Source organism: Amblyraja radiata, chromosome 41 (genome assembly GCF_010909765.2).
Source record: "Amblyraja radiata isolate CabotCenter1 chromosome 41, sAmbRad1.1.pri, whole genome shotgun sequence".
Taxonomy (NCBI): Eukaryota; Metazoa; Chordata; class Chondrichthyes; order Rajiformes; family Rajidae; genus Amblyraja; species Amblyraja radiata.
In genome coordinates this window covers 13284896-13304187 of record NC_045996.1, presented here as the reverse complement: position 1 = coordinate 13304187, position 19292 = coordinate 13284896, and the positions used below count along the sequence as shown (strand labels likewise).

The window sequence follows — 19292 nt, the reverse complement described above, 5'->3', positions numbered from 1 at the left end:
ACGGAAACAGGCCCTTCGGCCCACCGAGTCCGCGCCGACCAGCGATCCCCGCACATTAACACCACCCAAGGAGAGGGGTTAGAGACAGACAAGATCATACAAGACCGTGGGTGGGAGATAGAGACGGAAATGCCCGGAGATCGGCGCACGGACAGTTTGCTCAGCGGCGCAGTCTCACCATCTGGCCTCTCTCGTACTCTGCAATCTGCTCCATCTCTTCGTTCATCTGCTCGATGTTCTGTCTTCTCTTCTCTTCCCATTCCTGTCAGGAGAAATGGTTTTAAAAGCTTAGTTTTAAACGGTCACGGTGGTGCAGCGGTAGAGTTGCTGCCTTACAGCGAATGCAGCGCCGGAGACCCGGGTTCCATCCCGACTACGTTCTCCCCTTGACCAGTGGGTTTTCCCCGAGATCTTCCGTTTCCGAAGACGTACAGGTTTGTAGGTTAATTGGCTTGGCAAATGTAAAAAAAACATTGTCCCTAGTGGGTGTAGGATGGTGTTAATGTGCGGGGATCGCTGGTCGGCACGGACCCGGTGGGCCGAAGGGCCTGTTTCCGTGCTGTATATCTAAACTAAACTAAAACTTAGCACTCAGCCCCTCTACATTACAGGTCTGGTACCTCAAAGACTGGACTGTTGGGTATGGTTTAGTTTGGTTTAGTGATACAGCGCGGAGCAGGCCCTTTGGCCCAACGGACCCAGGGAAACCCACCAGAAATTCAGAGTGTCTCCGAGGATCCTCCAGTGCTTCTACGCAGCGGCGGTGGAAAGCATCTTGTCCGGGAACATTACCATCTGGTTTGGGAATTGCTCTGCCAAGGACAAGAAGGCTCTGCAGAGAGTAGTGCGTTCGGCCGAACGCACTATGGGAACTTCACTTGCCCCCCTGCAGGAACTATACATCAGGAGGCGCAACTCCAGTGCCACCAATATCATGAGAGACCCCTTCCACCCCAGCAACGGACTGTTCCAGCTGCGACGGTCAGGCAAACGCCTCCGTTGCCATGCGGTGAGAACGGAGAGGTTGAGAAGGAGTTTCTTCCCAGAGGCCATTCGGACTGTAAACGCCTATCTCACCAGGGACTAACTCTACTGAACGTTTTTCCTTCCATTATTTATTATGTAAAAGAATATGTGTGTTATGATTGTGTTTATAGTTTGTTTGGTTGTTTGTCTTTTTGCACAAAAGTCCGCGAGCATTGCCACTTTTATTTCACTGCACATCTCGTATGGGTATGTGACAAATACACTTGACTTGACAGTAACCCGTAAACTGAAGACGACTCAATTGTAATCATACATTGTCTTACCGCCAGACACTAGTGGAGGTGAGGTCTGCTGTATGATTTTACATGAGGTGCATGTGAATAAAGTATTATTGAATCCCAGGGAAGATTGGGTTAACATACGATGAGCGTTTAACGCCACTGGGCCTGTACTGGCTGGAGTTTAGAAGGATGTGGGGGGATTCTCTTTGAAACTTACCGAATAGTGAAAGGCCTGGATAGAGTGGATGTGGAGAGGATGTTTCCACTAGTGGGAGAGTCTAGGACCAGAGGTCACAGCCTCAGAATTAAGGAACTTTCCTTTAGGAAGGAGAAGAGGAGGAATTTCTTTAGTCAGAGGGTGGTGAATCCGTGGAATTCATTGCCACATAAAGATATCGATGGAAGGTACACAAAAATGCTGGAGAAACTCAGCGGGTGCAGCAGCATCTATGGAGCGAAGGAAATAGGCGACGTTTCGGGCCGAAACCCTTCTTCAGACTGGATATCTTTAAGGCAGAGATGGATACATTCTTGATTAGTATGGGTGTCAGGGTTTATTGGGGGAGAAGGCAAGAGAATGGGGTTTGGAGGGAGAGATAGATCAGCTAGGATTGAATGGCGGAGTAGACTTGATGGGCCAAATTGCCTAATTCTGCTCATACCTCCTGACTAAAAATAAGGGGTAGGCCATTTAGAACGGAGACGAGGAAACACTTTTTCACACAGAGAGTTGTGAGTCTGTGGAATTCTCTGCCTCAGAGGGCGGTGGAGGCAGGTTCTCTGGATACTTTCAAGAGAGAGCTAGATAGGGCTCTTAAAGATAGCGGAGTCAGGGGATATGGGGAGAAGGCAGGAACGGGGTACTGATTGGGGATGATCAGCCATGATCACATTGAATGGCGGCGCTGACTCGAAGGGCCGAATGGCCTACTCATGCATCTATTGTCTATTGACTTTAACAACTCAGGGGGCCTCTAGATTCCAGATGCCAAGTCACTGATCTCCCTCCTGGGCCCAATCACTGAAACAGGTGCATCCACTTCCGAATGAGAAGTTGTTCTCAGCCCTCTGTGGTTAGGCCTTTGGGCCCTCACAGGTAACACAGAAAATGGTAAATTAACCATTAGACCATTCTCATGTTCCTCTCTGGGCGGATATATGTGGTGTTCCGGCTTGCGGCAATTTTCTGCAAATTATTCCATTCCAGAAACTCGGAATCATCACCGAGGCTCCAAGGAGCCGGAGATAAGGCATAAGCCAACTTTCCACACGCCCTCAGTAGATTAGTTTTGGTTAGCTGAAAGATACAGTGCAGAAACAGGCCAATCAGCCCTCCAAGTCCGCACCGACCAGCGATCCCTTTACATTAACACTACACTACACACACAGTCATATGCTGAGAGAATGGAGTGGCTGGGCTTGTACACTCTGGAGTTTAGAAGGATGAGAGGGAATCTTATTGAAACACATAAGATTATTAAGGGTTTGGACATGCTAGAGGCAGGAAACATGTTCAGTCTGAAGAAGGGTTTTGGCCCAAAACGTTGCCTATTTCCTTCGCTCCATAGATGCTGCTGCAGCCGCTGAGTTTCTCCAGCACTTTTGTCTACCAACATGTTCCCGATGTTGGGGGAGTCCAGAACCAGGGGCCACAGTTTAAGAATAAGGGGAAAGCCATTTAGAACGGAGACGAGGAAACACTTTTTCTCACAGACAGTGGTGAGTCTGTGGAATTCTCTGCCTCAGAGGGCGGTGGAGGCAGGCTTTCTGGATACTTTCAAGAGAGAGCTAGATAGGGCTCTTATAAATAGTCAGGGGATATGGGGAGAAGGTAGGAACGGGGTACTGATTGGGGATGATCAGCCATGATCACATTGAATGGAAGTGCTGGCTCGAAGGGCCGAATGGCCTACTCCTGCACCTATTGTCTATTGTCTACTAGGGTTTTTACATTTATACCAAGCCAATTAACCTACAAACCTGAACATCTTTGGAGTGTGGGAGGAAACCTAAGATCATGGAGAAATCCAAGTTAGGTCACGGGGAGAACGTACAAACTCCATAGACAAGTACCCATAGTCAGGATCGAACCCGGGTCTCTGGCGCAGTCAGGCAGCAGCTATACTGCTGAGCCACCCTGTTCGTACGTTTTCCCTGTGACCATGTGGGTCTTCTCCGGGTGCTCCGGTTTCCTCCCACATCCCAAAGACGTACAGGTTAGCACGCAACAAAAGCTTCTCGCTGTACCTCGGAGCCCCCGGCTACAGATATTGCTTCTCATCTCACCTTTACTCTCCGGTCCGGAGGCAAAACTCCAGTAGGGATTCCTCCGTCAATTCCTCCTCCTCCACCTCCTCCTCCTCCTCCTCTTCGTCCCCTCCTCCCGCGTCCCCTCCGGTCCCCCTCAGGACCCTCAGGACCGTCGGGGAATTCTCGGGGGCCCCGCTCGGTCCATTCAGCCCGGGGCGTCCTGTCGGGCCGGTTGCCGGGGGAGGTGTAGTGGGGGGCGGTGTCGGAGGCAGGCCTGGCTCCCGGTGTCCCGACGTTCCCGGCCCACCCGCGCCGGCCGGGCGACTCCATCCCGCCCCGCGACCTCCTGTCGTTCGGCGCTCGCCTCTCCTGCCTCTCCTGTCTCTCCTGCCTCTCCTGTCTCTCCTGCGGGGGAATAAATGGCGGACAGTTCAGACGCCGACGCGTGTGCGCCGCCCAGCCCCGTGCCGACGGCTCCGAAACCTACACGGCAAAAAATCTCCGCCGCTGCTGCTCTCGAGAAGACTCGGTCCAGAAGACATTTCTTGATTAGTACGGGTGTCAGAGGTTATGGGGAGAAGGCAGGAGAATGGGGTTTAGAGGGAGAGATAGATCAGCCGTGATTGAATGGCTGTGATTGAGGAGACTTGATGGGCTCCAATACTAATCCTATTCCTTATGACCTTTGCACGGGCAGCTTGATAGGAATGTTTGAAGGATATGGGCCAAACTCTGACAAGTGGAACTAGCACAGGTGGAGCAACTTGGTCGGCGTGGAGGAGTTGGGATGATTTGGTTGGCTCCAAGACCCCCCCTTCCCAATCAATGGATCCAAGAAATCCCCATGCTTCCGTGATCACCCCCCCATTGACTCTGTGACTCCTCCCCCCATTGACTGTGACTCCTCCTCCATTGACTATGTGACTCCTCCCCCATTGACTGTGACTCCTCCTCCATTGACTCTGTGACTCCTCCCCCCATTGACTGTGACTCCTCCTCCATTGACTATGTGACTCCTCCCCCATTGACTGTGACTCCTCCTCCATTGACTCCATGACTCCTCCCCATTAAATATGTCCCTTCCCCATTGACCCAGTGACTCCTCCCCATTGACTCCATGACTCCTCCCCATTGAATCTGTGACTCCTCCCCATTGACTTTGTGACTCCTCCCCATTGAATATGTGACTCCTCCCCATTGACTTTGTGACTCCTCCCCATTGGCTCCGTGACTCCTCCCCATTGACTCAGTGACTCCTCCCCATTGAATATGTGACTCCTCCCCCATTGACTCCGTGACTCCTCCCCCCATTGACTGTGACTCCTCCTCCATTGACTCCGTGACTCCTCCCCATTAAATATGTGACTCCTCCCCATTGAATATGTGACTCCTCCCCATTGGACTGTGACTCCTCCCCGTTGACTTGACTCCTCCTCCATTTACTCCATGACTCCTCCCCATTGACACAGTAACTCCTCCCCTATTAACTCAGTGACCCCTCCCCCATTGACTATGTGACTCCCCCCCACATTATGACCCCCCCCCCCCACCTTGGCTCTTGACCCCCCCCCCACCCCTCCGTTGGCTCCAAGACCGGCTCCCAATCTCCTGATCAGTGCAGAGGTCAATGCATCATTTCCCCCATGGCGAGACACTAAGTGCTTCACAGTCCATTCGGCCCCTTGCAGCGCTACTAGCGCAAAGCCCTACTTGCAGCCGCACAACAATCCCCCCCCCCCCCCCTTCACATCCCATTCCATCGAAAACTTAAACGGTCTGTCGATATCCAGCTTTGGAGATGAAAGATGCACGTATGTGGCAGAGGGCAGGGAGGGGTCCACTCACCGCGGGGGGTTTGATGGGGTCACTGGTCACTGTGGCGATTCCCTTCCCATTCTGCTTGCGATCGTCGTTCTCCCCCTCATACTTGGGTCGCCGGTTGGTCACCGAGATGCCGTCCTCTTCCGCCTTCTTCCTATCCTCCTCGATTTCCTAGAAACATTGTTACAGTCTTTCGTTTGAAGGTATCGCCCAGGGGTGGGGAACCTGCGGCCTTCTAGGCCATGTAGTGCAGCCTTTGAATGAATCCGAATCCTTTTATTTTTTATTTTATTCATATGGTTTTTGTTCGTCTTTTATTCTTTTGATTTTAATCTTAAAACAAACGTATTTAAAATACCAAAGAGTAAAAGACTCAACAAAATAATCCTCCCCGACTGACGGCCACAATTACAACATTAGTAAGTCATGAGGGCTATTTTAACACCTGTTATGCTCATGATCTAGTTCTAATGTGACTCTAGAATGTATGTTAACCTCCCACAACAAGCACACAACAAAGTCATGAAAAGGTTAGTTAACTTTAGAATTAACAAAATGTTTTCATTTTCTTGAAGTTAGTGCATAGTAGTTAGATTTTTACAAAATGAATGTACATTTTGAAGTATATCTAATTGAGCTTTCTTCGATGCAGCCTTATTAGAGTACAGCTAACTTGATTCCAACATGAAAAGGTTCCCTACCCTCTGATATAGACACAAAATGCTGGAGTAACTCAGTGGGAGAGGCAGCATCTCTGGAGGTGAGGAATGGTCGAGACCCTTCTTCAGACTGATAGAAGGGTCTCGAGCCAAAACATCGCCCGTTCCTCCTCTCCAGTGATGCTGCTTGTCCCGCTGAGTTACTCCAGCATTTTGTCAAATATTCAATATGATCATGGCTGATCATCCAACTCAGTATCCTGTACCTGCCTTCTCTCCATACCCCCTGATCCCTTTAGCCTCAAGGACCACATCTAACTCCCTCTTAAATATAGCCAATGAACTGTGGCCTCAACTACATTCTGTGGCAGAGAATTCCAGAGATTCACCACTCTCTGTGTGAAAAATGTTTATCCCTTGATTCCATTAGCCCCACGAGCCAAATCTAACTCTCTCTTGAAAACATCTAATGAATTGGCCTCCACTGCATTCTGTGGCAGGGAATTCCACAGATTCACAACTCTCTGGGTGAAAGTGTTTTTCCTCATCTCAGTCCCAAATGGCCTACCCCTTATTCTTACACTGTGTGACCCCCCCGGTTCTGGACTCCCTCAACATCGGGAACATTTTTTCCTGCATCTAGCGTGTCCAGTCCAGAGTTGGCAGATCAATTTCCCTCCTGGGATAAATAATATTCTATCGTATTGTATGGTGACTCACTTGGTGCCTCTTCATCAGAGCTTCATTCTTCTTCCTCAGAGCTTCGATCCTCCGGTCCAGCTCTGCATCCAGCTCTTCGCGACTCTTCAAAGTGGGATCGATGGTCGCCGACTGAGGGGAGGAAAGAGGAAAGGTTGAGAGACCGAGTGCGAGTTTATGAGCTGGGAGTTGAGACCCAGAAACCCGATGTTCGTGCGAAGCAAATAAAGATAGCTTTCCTTTGAACACCTCACACAAGAAGAAACGTCTCCGCCCATTGCCTCGGCAAGGCCAGCAGCATAATCAAGGTCAAGTCGCACCCTGGCCACTCCCTCTTCTCCCCTCTCCCATCAGGCGAGGTGTGGAAACGCACACCTCCAGATTCAGGGACAGTTTCTGTACCATCAGCGGTAGAGATGCTGCCTGTCCCGCTGAGTTATTCCAGCATTTTGTGTCTATCTACAGTTTCTGAATCATCAGGCCACTGAACCATTATATCAACAACTGCCCTGAACTACTATCGAACTCATTGGTGACCCTCGGACTATCTTTGATCGGACTTTGCTGGCTTTACCTTGCACTAAACGTCATTCCCTTATCATGTATCTGTACACTGTGAATGGCTCGATTGTAATCATGTATTGTCTTTCTGCTGACTGGGTAGCACGCAACAAAAAGCTTTTCACTGTACCTCGGTACACGTGACAATAAACTAAACTGAAACTGAACTGAACATTGCAAAGAATCCAGGAGTTACCCTTGGTGCCCAATTCCAGCCACAGTCGTCGATTTCAATATTCCCCCTTTCAGAGTCCCGCAATGAAGCTTGGAGTAAAGGGCCTGTCCCACTTACGTTACCTTAGGAGGAGACCTCTCACGACCATGCAGGCGACCCCCTGGTGACAGGGATTGCCCTATCTAGCTCTCTCTTGAAAGCATCCAGAGAACCTGCCTCCACCGCCCTCTGAGGCAGAGAATTCCACAGACTCACCACTCTCTGTGAGAAAAAGTGTTTCCTCGTCTCCGTTCTAAATGGCTTACCCCTTATTCTTAAACTGTGTGGCCCCTGGTTCTGGAATCCCCCAACATCGGGAACATGTTTCCTGCCTCTAGCGTGTCCAAGCCCTTAACAATCTTATATGTTTCAAATCATTCTTAACTCCATCGCAATCCACTCCTGACACCTCCTCCCTGACCTCAAAGCACTAGTCCTTCCTATTCTCCCCTTTCCCCTTGAGCAGAAGATACCAAAGCACGTATCACCCGACTCAGGAACAGATTCTTCCCTTACTGAATGGTCCTCCCATAAGCCTTCCATTGACTCCATTTACACCACACACCGGCTCAGCAAGGCCACCAGCATAATCACAAACTAGTCTCACATGGTCATAAGGACCGATCACTCCCTCTTCTCCCCTGTCCCATCGGGCAAGAGGTACAGAAGTGTGAAAACGCACACCTCCAGATTCAGGGACAGTTTCTTCCCAGCTGTTATCAGGCAACTGAACCATCCTATCACCAACTAGAGAGTGGTCCTGACCTCCCGTCTACCTCATTGGAGGCCCTTGGACTGAAGTCTGAAGAAGGGTCTCGACCCGAAACGTCACCCATTCCTTCTCTCCAGAGATGCTGCCTGTCCCGCTGAGTTCCTCCAGCATTTTGTGTTTATCTTCGGTGTAAACAGCATCTGCAGTTCCTTCCTACACTAAACTAAACTAAACACCAGAAATGAAGTCTAATTTGTGCAGGAAAAACAGAAATAATAAGCGACGCGCATGTGGTTTTCGACCAACCTAGAAGTTACAGTCAACTTACCATCCTGGGCAGCTGAGCACGGACAATTGCAACAAGCCGTTTTCTCTTCAACTCCTGCAGAGGGAAGGGAAAGCAGAAACCTCAGTCACACAAGCTGCATCGGTGCTGTTGAGAACAGATTGTGAGCCTCTGTGGGGCTTTGATGGTTTTCTTGATCCAGGCTGAGAAAGTTTATTAAAGAGTCCATCTTACTGGACTCACCTGGAGAGTAAGGGCTGTCATCTTAAAGTATTGGCACCTCTCTGCCCCCCCCCCCCCCCCCACCTTTGAGCCCACCCTGGGTCTAATCAGTCACCGCAGATGCGATGAGACCAATGGGCAGCACGGTGGCGCAGCGGTAGAGTTGCTGCCTCACAGCGCCAGAGACCCGGGTTCGATCCTGACTACGGGTGCTGTCTGTACAGGGTTTGGATAAGAGATTAGCAGGGTGTATGAGGGAGAACACAAGAACATGGTGGGATTTAGTTCAGTTTAGTCTAGTGATACAGCATGGGAAACAGGCCATTCGGCCCACTGAGTCCGTGCCGACCAGCAATCCCTGCACACTAACACTATACTTGTCAAGGGAGTTTCATTGTCATATGACCCAGATAGAACAATGAAATTCTTACATGCAGCAGCACAACAGAATATGTAAACATAGTACACTACAAACAATATAATAAACTAGAAAAAAAAAATTATGTGTGCATATATACACACACACACACACACACATATATATATATGTATATACATACATATATGAGTGTGTATATGCACATACTGAACTTTTTTCTAGTTTATTATATTGTTACAGTGTACTATGTTTACATGTGTGTCTGTGAGTGTGTGTGTTTATATATCCACACACGTACACACACATTCGCATAAACAACAAACAACAATAACAGTACAATAATGAGCTTAATGGAGGTTGTAGTGTGTAATGGTTGTTACACCCTCTAGGAACGAAGGGTCTCAACCCAAAACATCACCCATTCCTTCTCTCCAGAGATGCTGCCTGTCCCGCTGAGTTACTCCAGCTTGTTGTGTCTATCTTCGTTTAAACCAGCATCTGCAGTTCCTTCCTACACAGAAACAATTTATATTGATACTAAGCCGATTAACCTACAAACCTGCACGTCTTTGGAGTGTGGATGGAAACCGGAGAAAACCCACGCAGGTCACGGGGAGAACGTACAAACTCCGTACAGACAGCACCCGTAGTCAGGATCGAACCCGGGTCTCTGGCGCTGTGAGGCAGCAACTCTACCGCTGCGCCACCGTGCCGAGGAGGTTCTCCCGGTGATTTTTCCCCTTCCCACAGACATGCAGGTTGTTGGCTGATGCCTGCCTGGTGGGAGGATAACGAGAGAGGAAAGGGGTTGGGGAAACAGGTGTATGAGGGTGAACAGGAAAATGGTGGGATTTCTCCAAGACTCAGTCGGTCAAGGTGTTTCTGCTTCTGTCAAGAACTAGGCACAGGAACCAGCACGTATATCTTGACACAGCAGCTTTTAAAACATCACTGAGTAAATGCAGCAACGGGCATCTGGAATCAATAAGCACATCATCAAAGGATGTGGCCTCGGTGGTGTCCCAGATACAAGGATACTATACAAGGATCAAAGGTACCATTTTATACGTCAACATCGGAAATTGTAACATTTGGGAAATTAATGCTAGGAGCAGGAGCAGGCCATTCAGCCCCTCCAGTTTAGATTAGAGATAGACAATAGACAATAGGTGCAGGAGTAGGCCATTCGGCCCTTCGAGCCAGCACCACCATTCAATGTGATCATGGCTGATCATCCCCAATCAGTACCCCATTCCTGCCTTCTCCCCATATCCCCTGACTCCGCTATCTTTAAGAGCCTTATCTAGCTCTCTCGTGAAAGCATCCAGAGAACCTGCCTCCACTGCCCTCTGAGATGCATCGCAGAAACAGGCCATTCGGCCCACCGAGTCCGTGCCGACCAGTGATCCCCGGACACTGACACTATCCTACACACAGAGGGACAACTACAAAAGCCAATTAACCTACAAACCTACACGTCTCTTGTGGAGTTTGGGCGGAAAACAGAGCACTTGGAGAAAACCCACGTAGTCACGGGGAGAACGTACAAACTCCGTACAATTGAACAGTTAAACTTGAAACGGCGGTATAATTTCTGGACATCATCATCATAGTTGAAAACATCAACAGGCACGGTGTCTTACAATGCTACGTACGACAGTGATCGCAGCTTCTACTGAAGTGTGGATGACCGTTGGATCGCTAGAAGTTCGGGTCACAGCTTAAGGATAAGAGGGAAATCCTTTAAGACCGAGATGAGAAAAACACTTTTCACACAGAGAGTGTTGAATCTCTGGAACTCTCTGCCACAGAGGGTAGTTGAGGCCACAGTTCATTGGCTCTATTTAAGAGGGAGTTAGATGTGGCCCTTGTGGCTAAAGGGATCAGGTGGTATGGAGAGAAGGCAGGTACAGGATACTGAGTTGGATGATCGGCCATGATCATATTGAATGGCGGTGCAGGCTCGAAGGGCCGAATGGCCTACTCCTGCACCTATTTTCTATGTATCTAAGCTCGTCCGGCCTTTGACAGGTCTTGTTTTTGGTCCTGCTGGGGGTCCACAGCCCCCTCCTCACCTGGCAAACCAGGTGGAGGAGATGGTTTAGTCGCTGACTATCCGACCATGGAGCAGGTAGCACGGGATTGTGGGTTTTCTCCAGTACCTGTGGCTGGGGGGGGGGGGGGAATTGATTGTAACCCTGTACTGTTTTTCTGCTGACTGGTTAACACGCAACAATAGCTTTTCACTGTACCTCGGTACACGTGACAATAAACTGAACTGAAACTGAACTTTATAGACTCCCGACCTGAAACATCATCTGTCCATGTTCTCCAGCGATGCTGCCTGGCCCGCTGAGTTACTCCGGCACTTTGGTGACCTTGGGAGAACGTTCTCCTGGATACTTCCTCAGCGAGGAAATCCCAGCTCAGGGGATTAACGAGATGACAGGGCGCAACGGGCATTGAAACATTAAACCTGGCCACGATTATCCAGTCAGCATATCCTCAATACATGACCTCCAACACTAGCAGATTCCTACAAAGAAATCAAACCCAGCTCCATGGAGCTTCCTACTGCACCAGGAATTCCAAGATCGTGCCCAACCCAGAAGCTAGCCACAGAAGCAGATCTACATTCACATATTACAATTGCATATGCTGAGACAATAGACAATAGACAATAGGTGCAGGAGTAGGCCATTCGGCCCTTCGAGCCAGCACCGCCATTCAATGTGATCATGGCTGATCATCCCCAATCAGTACCCCGTTCCTGCCTTCTCCCCATATCCCCTATCTTTAAGAGCCCTATCTAGCTCTCTCTTGAAAGCATCCAGAGAACCTGCCTCCACCGCCCTCTTGAGGCAGAGAATTCCACAGACTCACCACTCTCTGTGAGAAAAAGTGTTTCCTCGTCTCCGTTCTAAATGGCTTACTCCTTATTCGTAAACTGTGTGTGTGGCCCCTGGTTCTGGACTCTGGTTCTACTCAAGATGGCTGCTCGCCAGGACGCTGTGGCTGTGAGCTCTCCTAGATTGAACTGTTTTTTCGTCTTATCTATGTGAATGTTTGAAGTTCTTTTAAATGGAGAGACACAGTAATCTCGTTGCATGTGACACATGCAATGACAATAAAGCATTCTGATTCTGACTCCCCCAACATCGGGAACATGTTCCCTGCCTTTAGCCCTCCCCTGAGCAAACGCATCTAAAAGTCTACAACCCAACCTTGCTCCAGAGAAGTGAGTGCCTGGAACGCGCTGCCTGGGGTGATGGAGAGGCAGGTACGAGAGTGGCCTTTAAGAGGCTTTCAGATGGGCACATATCTTAGAGGGATATGGATCACGGGCAGGTATAGAAGATTAATTCAACGGCATCAGGACTAGCATGGACATTGTGGGCTGAAGGGCCTGTTCCTGTTCAGTTTTCCAGTTTCTAGAACTAGTCATTCCAGTCACACTGTCCCTTCAGATGCTCGGACCCCTGGATTGCAATCAAGGCTTTGAACCCATGGAGAGGAGATGGCTTCAAGCTAACGGGGCAGACACAGAGGAGATCTCCTCAAGACCTTGGACCAAGCAGATGTCCTCAAGAACTCTGAAGATGGGTCTTGGCCTGAAACGTCACCTATCCGTTTTCTCCAGAGATGCTGCCGGACTCGCTGACTTACACCAGCACTTTGTGTCTATCTCTGATGTCCTTAGACCATGGGGCTAAGCTAGGAGATCTCCACTAAACCCTGGGCCAAGCTTAAGACTCTGGGGCTGAGCAGAGGAGGTCCTCAAGGCCCAGTGGCCAAGCAGAGGAGATCTTCTCAAGACCTGATCTAGGCAGAGGAGGAACCGAGACTGAGATGAGAATTTTTCTTTTCACACAGAGAGTGGTGAATCTGTGGAATTCTCTGCCACAGAAAGTAGTTGAGGCCAGTTCATTGGCTATATTTAAGAGGGAGTTAGATGTGGCCCTTGTGGCTAAAGGGATCAGGGGGTATGGAGAGAAGGCAGGTACAGGATACTGAGTTGGATGATCAGCCATGATCATATTGAATGGCTGTGCAGGCTCGAAGGGCCGAATGGCCTACTCCTGTACCTATTTTCTATGTTTCTATCACCTCAAGACCCTCGACCGAGCAGAGATGGACCTCAATTACCTGGGACCAAGCAGAGGAGGTCCTCAAGGCCCAGTGGCCAAGCAGGGGAGATCTTCTCAAGACCTGATCTAGGCAGAGGAGATCCCCTCAAGACCCTCCACCGAGCAGAGACGGTCCTCAATTCCCTGGGGCCAAGCAGAGGAGGTCCTCAAGGCCCAGTGGCCAAGCAGGGGAGATCTTCTCAAGACCTGATCTAGGCAGAGGAGATCCCCTCAAGACCCTCCACCGAGCAGAGACGGTCCTCAATTCCCCGGGACCAAGCAGAGGAGATCTTCTCAAGACCCAGTGGCCAAGCAGGGGAGATCTTCTCAAGACCTGATCTAGGCAGAGGAGATCCCTTCAAGACCCTCCACCGAGCAGAGACGGTCCTCAATTCCCCGGGACCAAGCAGAGGAGATCTTCTCAAGACCCTGGGACCAAGCAGAGGAATTTCTCACAAGACCATGAAGGTTCAAGCAGTGAAGTGAATGTCCTGGGACCTCAAGACCCTGGGGCTAAAGAGAGCGGAGATCTCGCCACGACCATGTGGGGAGCAGAGATCTCCTCCAGACCCTGGGACAAACAGAGGAGGTCCTCCTCCACAAGGCACATGGGTGAAGCAGAGACCGGCTACACCGGGAGATGAACGAGTCAGTGCCGGGACTGGGCTACAAGGGTTAACTGAACCCACACGTTAGGGCCAGTCTGAGCCTCCCCTGTCTCTCTAGCAGCGAGCGAGGCCTTCCTTGTCCCGGTGTCGGGGCTGCTTGCTTTCTCTGCCCGGCTGCGTGGCTCCAAGCTCCGGCCGAGCTGCCGGCTTTCCCCCCTCCCTTCCCTTCCCTTCCCTCCCTCGCCGCGGCGCCCCCGCTACCTGTAACCCCGGGTCTCGGCGTGTGTGGACGCGGACGGTCCCGGTCCCAGTCCCACTCCCACCACCGCTCTCAGCTGCCAAATCCTGCCCCCCTTCCCCGCCCACTTCCTGCACACAGCGGCCCACATTTCCTGCCAAATACTGAGCCCTGCCTGCCCCTCTCTCGGCAGGGCTGTAAAACCCTCCAATAGAGGGGGAAAAATCACCCCCTCCTCACCGCCTTCCCATCACAAAAACGTGTCAAATGTTGCATTAAACAGCTTTGCAAGAAGGCTGAAAGAGAAACCCTCTTAAAGGCAATGCACAATGAATTTGTGTCATCAGGTTACAAGTGATAGAAACATGGAAAATAGGTGCAGGAGTAGGCCATTCGGCCCTTCGAGCCTGCACCGCCATTCAATATGATCATGGCTGATCATCCAACTCAGTATCCCGTACCTGCCTTCTCTCCATACCCTCTGATCCCCTTAGCCACAAGGGCCACATCTAACTCCCTCTTAAATATAGCCAATGAACTGGCCTCGACTACCCTCTGTGGCAGAGAATTCCAGAGATTCACCACTCTCTGTGTGAAAAAAGTTCTTCTCATCTCGGTTTTAAAGGATTTCCCCCTAACCCCATTCTCCTGCCTTCTCCCCATAACCCCCTGACAATGTTGGATTCTTTCTTGGTAGGCAAAAATGCTGGAGAAACTCAGCGGGTGCAGCAGCATCTATGGAGCGAAGGAAATAGGCAACGTTTCGGGCCGAACCCCGTCTTCAGACTGATGGGGGGATTCTTTCTTAACAAGGAGACCCAAGAGGCTGCAGTATGGAAAAAAGACACAAAGTGCTGGAGTAACTCGGCGGGTCAGGCAGCATCTCTGGAGGACAGGTGACGTTTCGGTTCGGGACCGTTCTTCAGACCAGAGGAGAACTTGGAGTCACAGATACAGCCCTTCGGCCCAACGTGCCCACGCCGACCAAGATGCCCCATCTATACTAGCCCCACCTGCCTGAGTTTGGCCCATATCCCTCTAAACCTTTCTCATTCATGTACCTGTCCATATGTGACTTATTGAAAGAAGGGAAAAAGGCACACATTGCTGGAGTAACTCAGTCGGTCAGACAGCATCAGGAGAATTTTGTCAAAGTAGGTATACCTTGAGGATGCTGCCTGATTTAGTTTAGTTTAGTTTAGAGATACAGCGCGGAAACAGGCCCTTCGGCCCACCGAGACAACACCGACCAGCGATCTCCGCATGTTAACACTATCACAAGGGACATTTAAAAAAATCTTTATACTAAGCCAATTAATCCCCAAACTTGTACGCCTTTGGAGTGTAGGGGGAAACCGAAATTCTCGGAGAAAACCCACGCAGGTCACGGGGAGAATGTGGTGCAGGAGCACCGTACAGACAGCACCCGTAGTTAGGTCTCTGGTGCTGTGAGGCAGCAACTCTACCGCTGCCCCACGTGCCTATGCGATCTGGTGAGTTTTTCCAGTATTTTGTGTTATTTTTCGTAAACCTGCGTCTGCAGTTTCTTGACAGTGCAGAATAAGTCTGAAGAAGGGTGCCCTTCCGAAATGTCACCCAGCCGTGTCTACTGGATGGTGTGTGCCATGCAGGGCGTTATCAAGGATGAGTCACACCCCGGCCACTCTCTCTTCTCCCCTCTCCCATCGGGCAAGAGGGACAGAAGTGTGAAAACAAGCGCACACACCTCCAGATTCAGGGAGCAGTTTCTTCCCAGCTGTTATCAGGCCACTGAACCATCCTAACACAACCAGAGAGCAGCGCTGAACTACTATCCACCTCAACGGAGACCCTCAGACTATCTTTGATTGGTAAGTCTGAAGAAGGGTTTCGGCCCGAAACGTTGCCTATTTCCTTCGCTCCATAGATGCTGCTGCACCCGCTGAGTTTCTCCAGCACTTTTGTCTACCTATCTTTGATTGGATTTTACAGGCTTTACCTTGCACTAAACCTTATTCCCTTATGATGTACACGTATATACACTGCGGACCACTCGATTGTAATCATGTGTTGTCTTTCCGCTGACTGGTTAGCACGCACAAAAGCTTTTCACTGTAGCTCGGCACACGTGACAATAAACTGGCCTGAAACTAAAACTGACTAACCTCATTGAAGACCCTCAGACACTGGGAACAGGACTCTGTGTTCGGTGCCGATGCATAGTATCAGATGAGCTGTGTGTCCCTCAGAGCAGTGCACTGTGTCTGGCTGCTGTGTGATATTATTCAGAAACAGTGTAGCAGGGCACAGGACAGGAGTGTGTCAAGTACATCAAGTATCAACATTGTTAGCAGTACTATTAGACTCGCAATATTGAATGTATAGATACTAAGAATCGAGTCACAGAGAGTCACAGAGTGAATACAGGCGTGAAAACAGGCCTTATGCCCCTGTCCCACTTAGGAAACCTGAACGGAAACCTCTGGAGACTTTGCGCCCCACCCAAGGTTTCCGTGCGGTTCCCGGAGGTTGCAGGTGGGTGCTGGAGGTTGCAGGTAGTGGAAGCAGGTAGGGAGACTGACAAAAACCTCCGGGAACCGCACGGGAACCTTGGGTGGGGCGCAAGGTCTCCAGAGGTTTCCGTTCAGGTTTCCTAAGTGGGACAGCGGCATTAAGGCCCAACTTGCCCACACCGGGTCAACATGTCCCAGCTACACTAGTGTAGGAAAGAACTGCAGTTGCTGGTTTAACTCGAATGTAGACAGAAAATGCTGGAGTAACTCAGTGGGACAGGCAACATTTCTGAAGAGAAGGAATGGGTGATGTTTCAGGTCGAGATCCTTCTGTAGACTAATTATTATCGGTAGACAAAAACGCTGGAGAAACTCAGCGGGTGCAGCAGCATCTATGGAGCGAAGGAAATAGGCAACGTTTCGGGCCAAAACCCTTCTTCAGACTGGAGGGAAGGAATGAGTGACGTTTTGGGTCGAGACCTCAAAATTAAACGACGTTCTTTTAGGAAGGAGATGAGGAGAAATTTCTTCAGTCAGAGGGCGGTGAATCTGTAGAATTCTTTGCCACTTAAAGTTGTAGAGGCCAAGTCAGTGGATATTTTTAAGACAGACATAGATAGATTTTTGATTAGTAAGAGTGTCAGAGGTTATGGGGAGAAGACAGGAGAATGGGGTTAAGAGGGAGAGGTAGATCAGCCATGATTGAATGGCGGAGTAGACTTGATGGGCTGAATGGCCTCATTCTACTCCTATCACTTATAACAGCCTGGAAGATTAATACAGAAAAGGACACAAAGTGCTGAAGAAAGGTCCCGGCACGAAACGTCACTTGTCCACGCTCTCCAGAGATGCTGCCTGACCCCTCTGAGTTACTCCAGCACTGTTTCAGTTTCGGTTTCAGTTTAGTTTATTGTCACATTTGCTGAGGTACAGTGAAAAGCTTTTGTTGCCTGCTATCCAGTCAGCGGAAAGACAATACAGGATTACAATCGAGCCGTCTACAGTCTACAGATACAGGATAAAGGGAATAACGTGAATAAGATTCAAGATTCAAGTGAGTTTATTGTCATGTGTCCCAGATAGGACAATGAAATTCTTGCTTTGCTTCAGCACAACAGAACATAGTAGGCATTTAAATTAGATTAACTTTAATTGTCATTCAGGTATACATATAGACACAGTGCACATTGAACGAAATTTTGTTGCATTGACTCTTCAAAGTAGCAGCAGAATATAACATTTATATCAAGCGATCAGTAAAAGTGCTTAGTGTGTCCATAAAAAGTGCTTCATGTGCGTAGTTCTGTAAAATAGATATGTAGGAAAGTTTTTAAAAGTGGCAATGTATAAGAAAGTTCTAGCCTCGGTTTGATTGTGAGTTCAATAGTCTTATGGCCTGGGGGATGAAGCTGTTGCAGAACCTGGTTGTCCCGCTCTTCATGCTGCGGTACCTCCTCCCAGAGTTCAGCAGTGTAACGACAGATGACGCAATGGGCTAAGTGTTCGGCTGGCAACCGGAAGGTAGCCGGTTCGAATCCCGCTTGGAGTGCATACTGTCGTTGTGTCCTTGGGCAAGACACTTCACCCACCTTTGCCTGTGTGTGAATGTGTGTGAATGTGTGTGAGTGATTGGTGGTGGTCGGAGGGGCCGTAGGCGCAGAATGGCAGCCACGCTTCCGTCAGTCTGCCCCAGGGCAGCTGTGGCTACAGAAGTAGCTTACCACCACCGAGTGTGACTGAGGAGTGAATGAATAATGCGATGTAAAGCGCCTTGAGTATTAGAAAGGCGCTATATAAATCCCAACCATTATTATTATTATTAAACAGTCCATATTGTGGGTGTGTGGGGGCTCTGGTAATGCCCTTAGCTCTTGTCAGACAGCGTTTGTAACCAATGTCCATGATGGAAGGAAGAGAAGTCCTCCCAATGATTTTTTCCACTGTCCTCACCACTCTCTGAAGGCACTTCCAGTCCGCAGCTGTACAGAATACAGAACAGATCAGTGTGTCCATATACCATCGAATATACATATACACACATAAATAAGCAGATAAAGTGCAATGGGCTATTAATGTTCAGAGTTTTGTTTGAGTTGAGTTTAATAGCCTGATGGCTGTGTTTAGTGCAAGATAAAGCCTAGTAACTCCCGATCAAAGACAATCCAAGGGTCTCCAATTCAGTGCTATCCAGTCAGCAGAAAGACAATACTTGATTACAATCGAACCATTTGGGACGACAGATGGCACAATGGGCTAAGTGTTCGGCTGGCAACCGGAAGGTAGCCGGTTCGAATCCCGCTTGGAGTGCATACTGTCGTTGTGTCCTTGGGCAAGACACTTCACCCACCTTTGCCTGTGTGTGAATGTGTGTGAATGTGTGTGAGTGATTGGTGGTGGTCGGAGGGGCCGTAGGCGCAGATTGGCAGCCACGCTTCCGTCAGTCTGCCCCAGGGCAGCTGTGGCTACAGAAGTAGCTTACCACCACCGAGTGTGACTGAGGAGTGAATGAATAATGCGATGTAAAGCGCCTTGAGTATTAGAAAGGCGCTATATAAATCCCATCCATTTACAGTGTATTGATACATGATAAGGGAATAACATTTAGTGCAAGGTAAAGCCAGCAAAGTCGGAACAAGGATCGTCTGAGGATGGGGTAGATAGTATCCTCTGTGTTCCTTTGCAGTGCTGAAGAAGGGTCTCAACCCAAAACGTCACCCATTCCTTCTCTCCAGAGATCAAAGTCAATGTTATTTGTC

The 19292-nt window shown here is 49.5% G+C and overlaps 1 protein-coding gene across 4 annotated transcripts in view; it reads right to left on the bottom strand.

The window, feature by feature from the left end:
- The window catches only part of ccdc9 (coiled-coil domain containing 9), a 40612-nt gene extending 26454 nt beyond the window's left edge, over window positions 1-14158 (bottom strand). For 2 of the 4 annotated variants that reach the window (XM_033014253.1, XM_033014251.1), the window contains exons 1-6: window positions 14068-14158; window positions 8513-8566; window positions 6719-6829; window positions 5364-5510; window positions 3555-3923; window positions 179-262 (exon numbers count right to left, since the gene is read on the bottom strand). In XM_033014253.1, the coding sequence (XP_032870144.1) occupies window positions 179-262; window positions 3555-3923; window positions 5364-5510; window positions 6719-6829; window positions 8513-8515 (714 nt within the window). In that variant the 5' untranslated portion in view covers window positions 8516-8566; window positions 14068-14158. The remainder of the gene's footprint in view (window positions 1-178; window positions 263-3554; window positions 3924-5363; window positions 5511-6718; window positions 6830-8512; window positions 8567-14067) is intronic. The other 2 variants (XM_033014254.1, XM_033014255.1) reach the window with 2 other exon arrangements.
- Between the last annotated feature and the right edge of the window lie 5134 nt (window positions 14159-19292).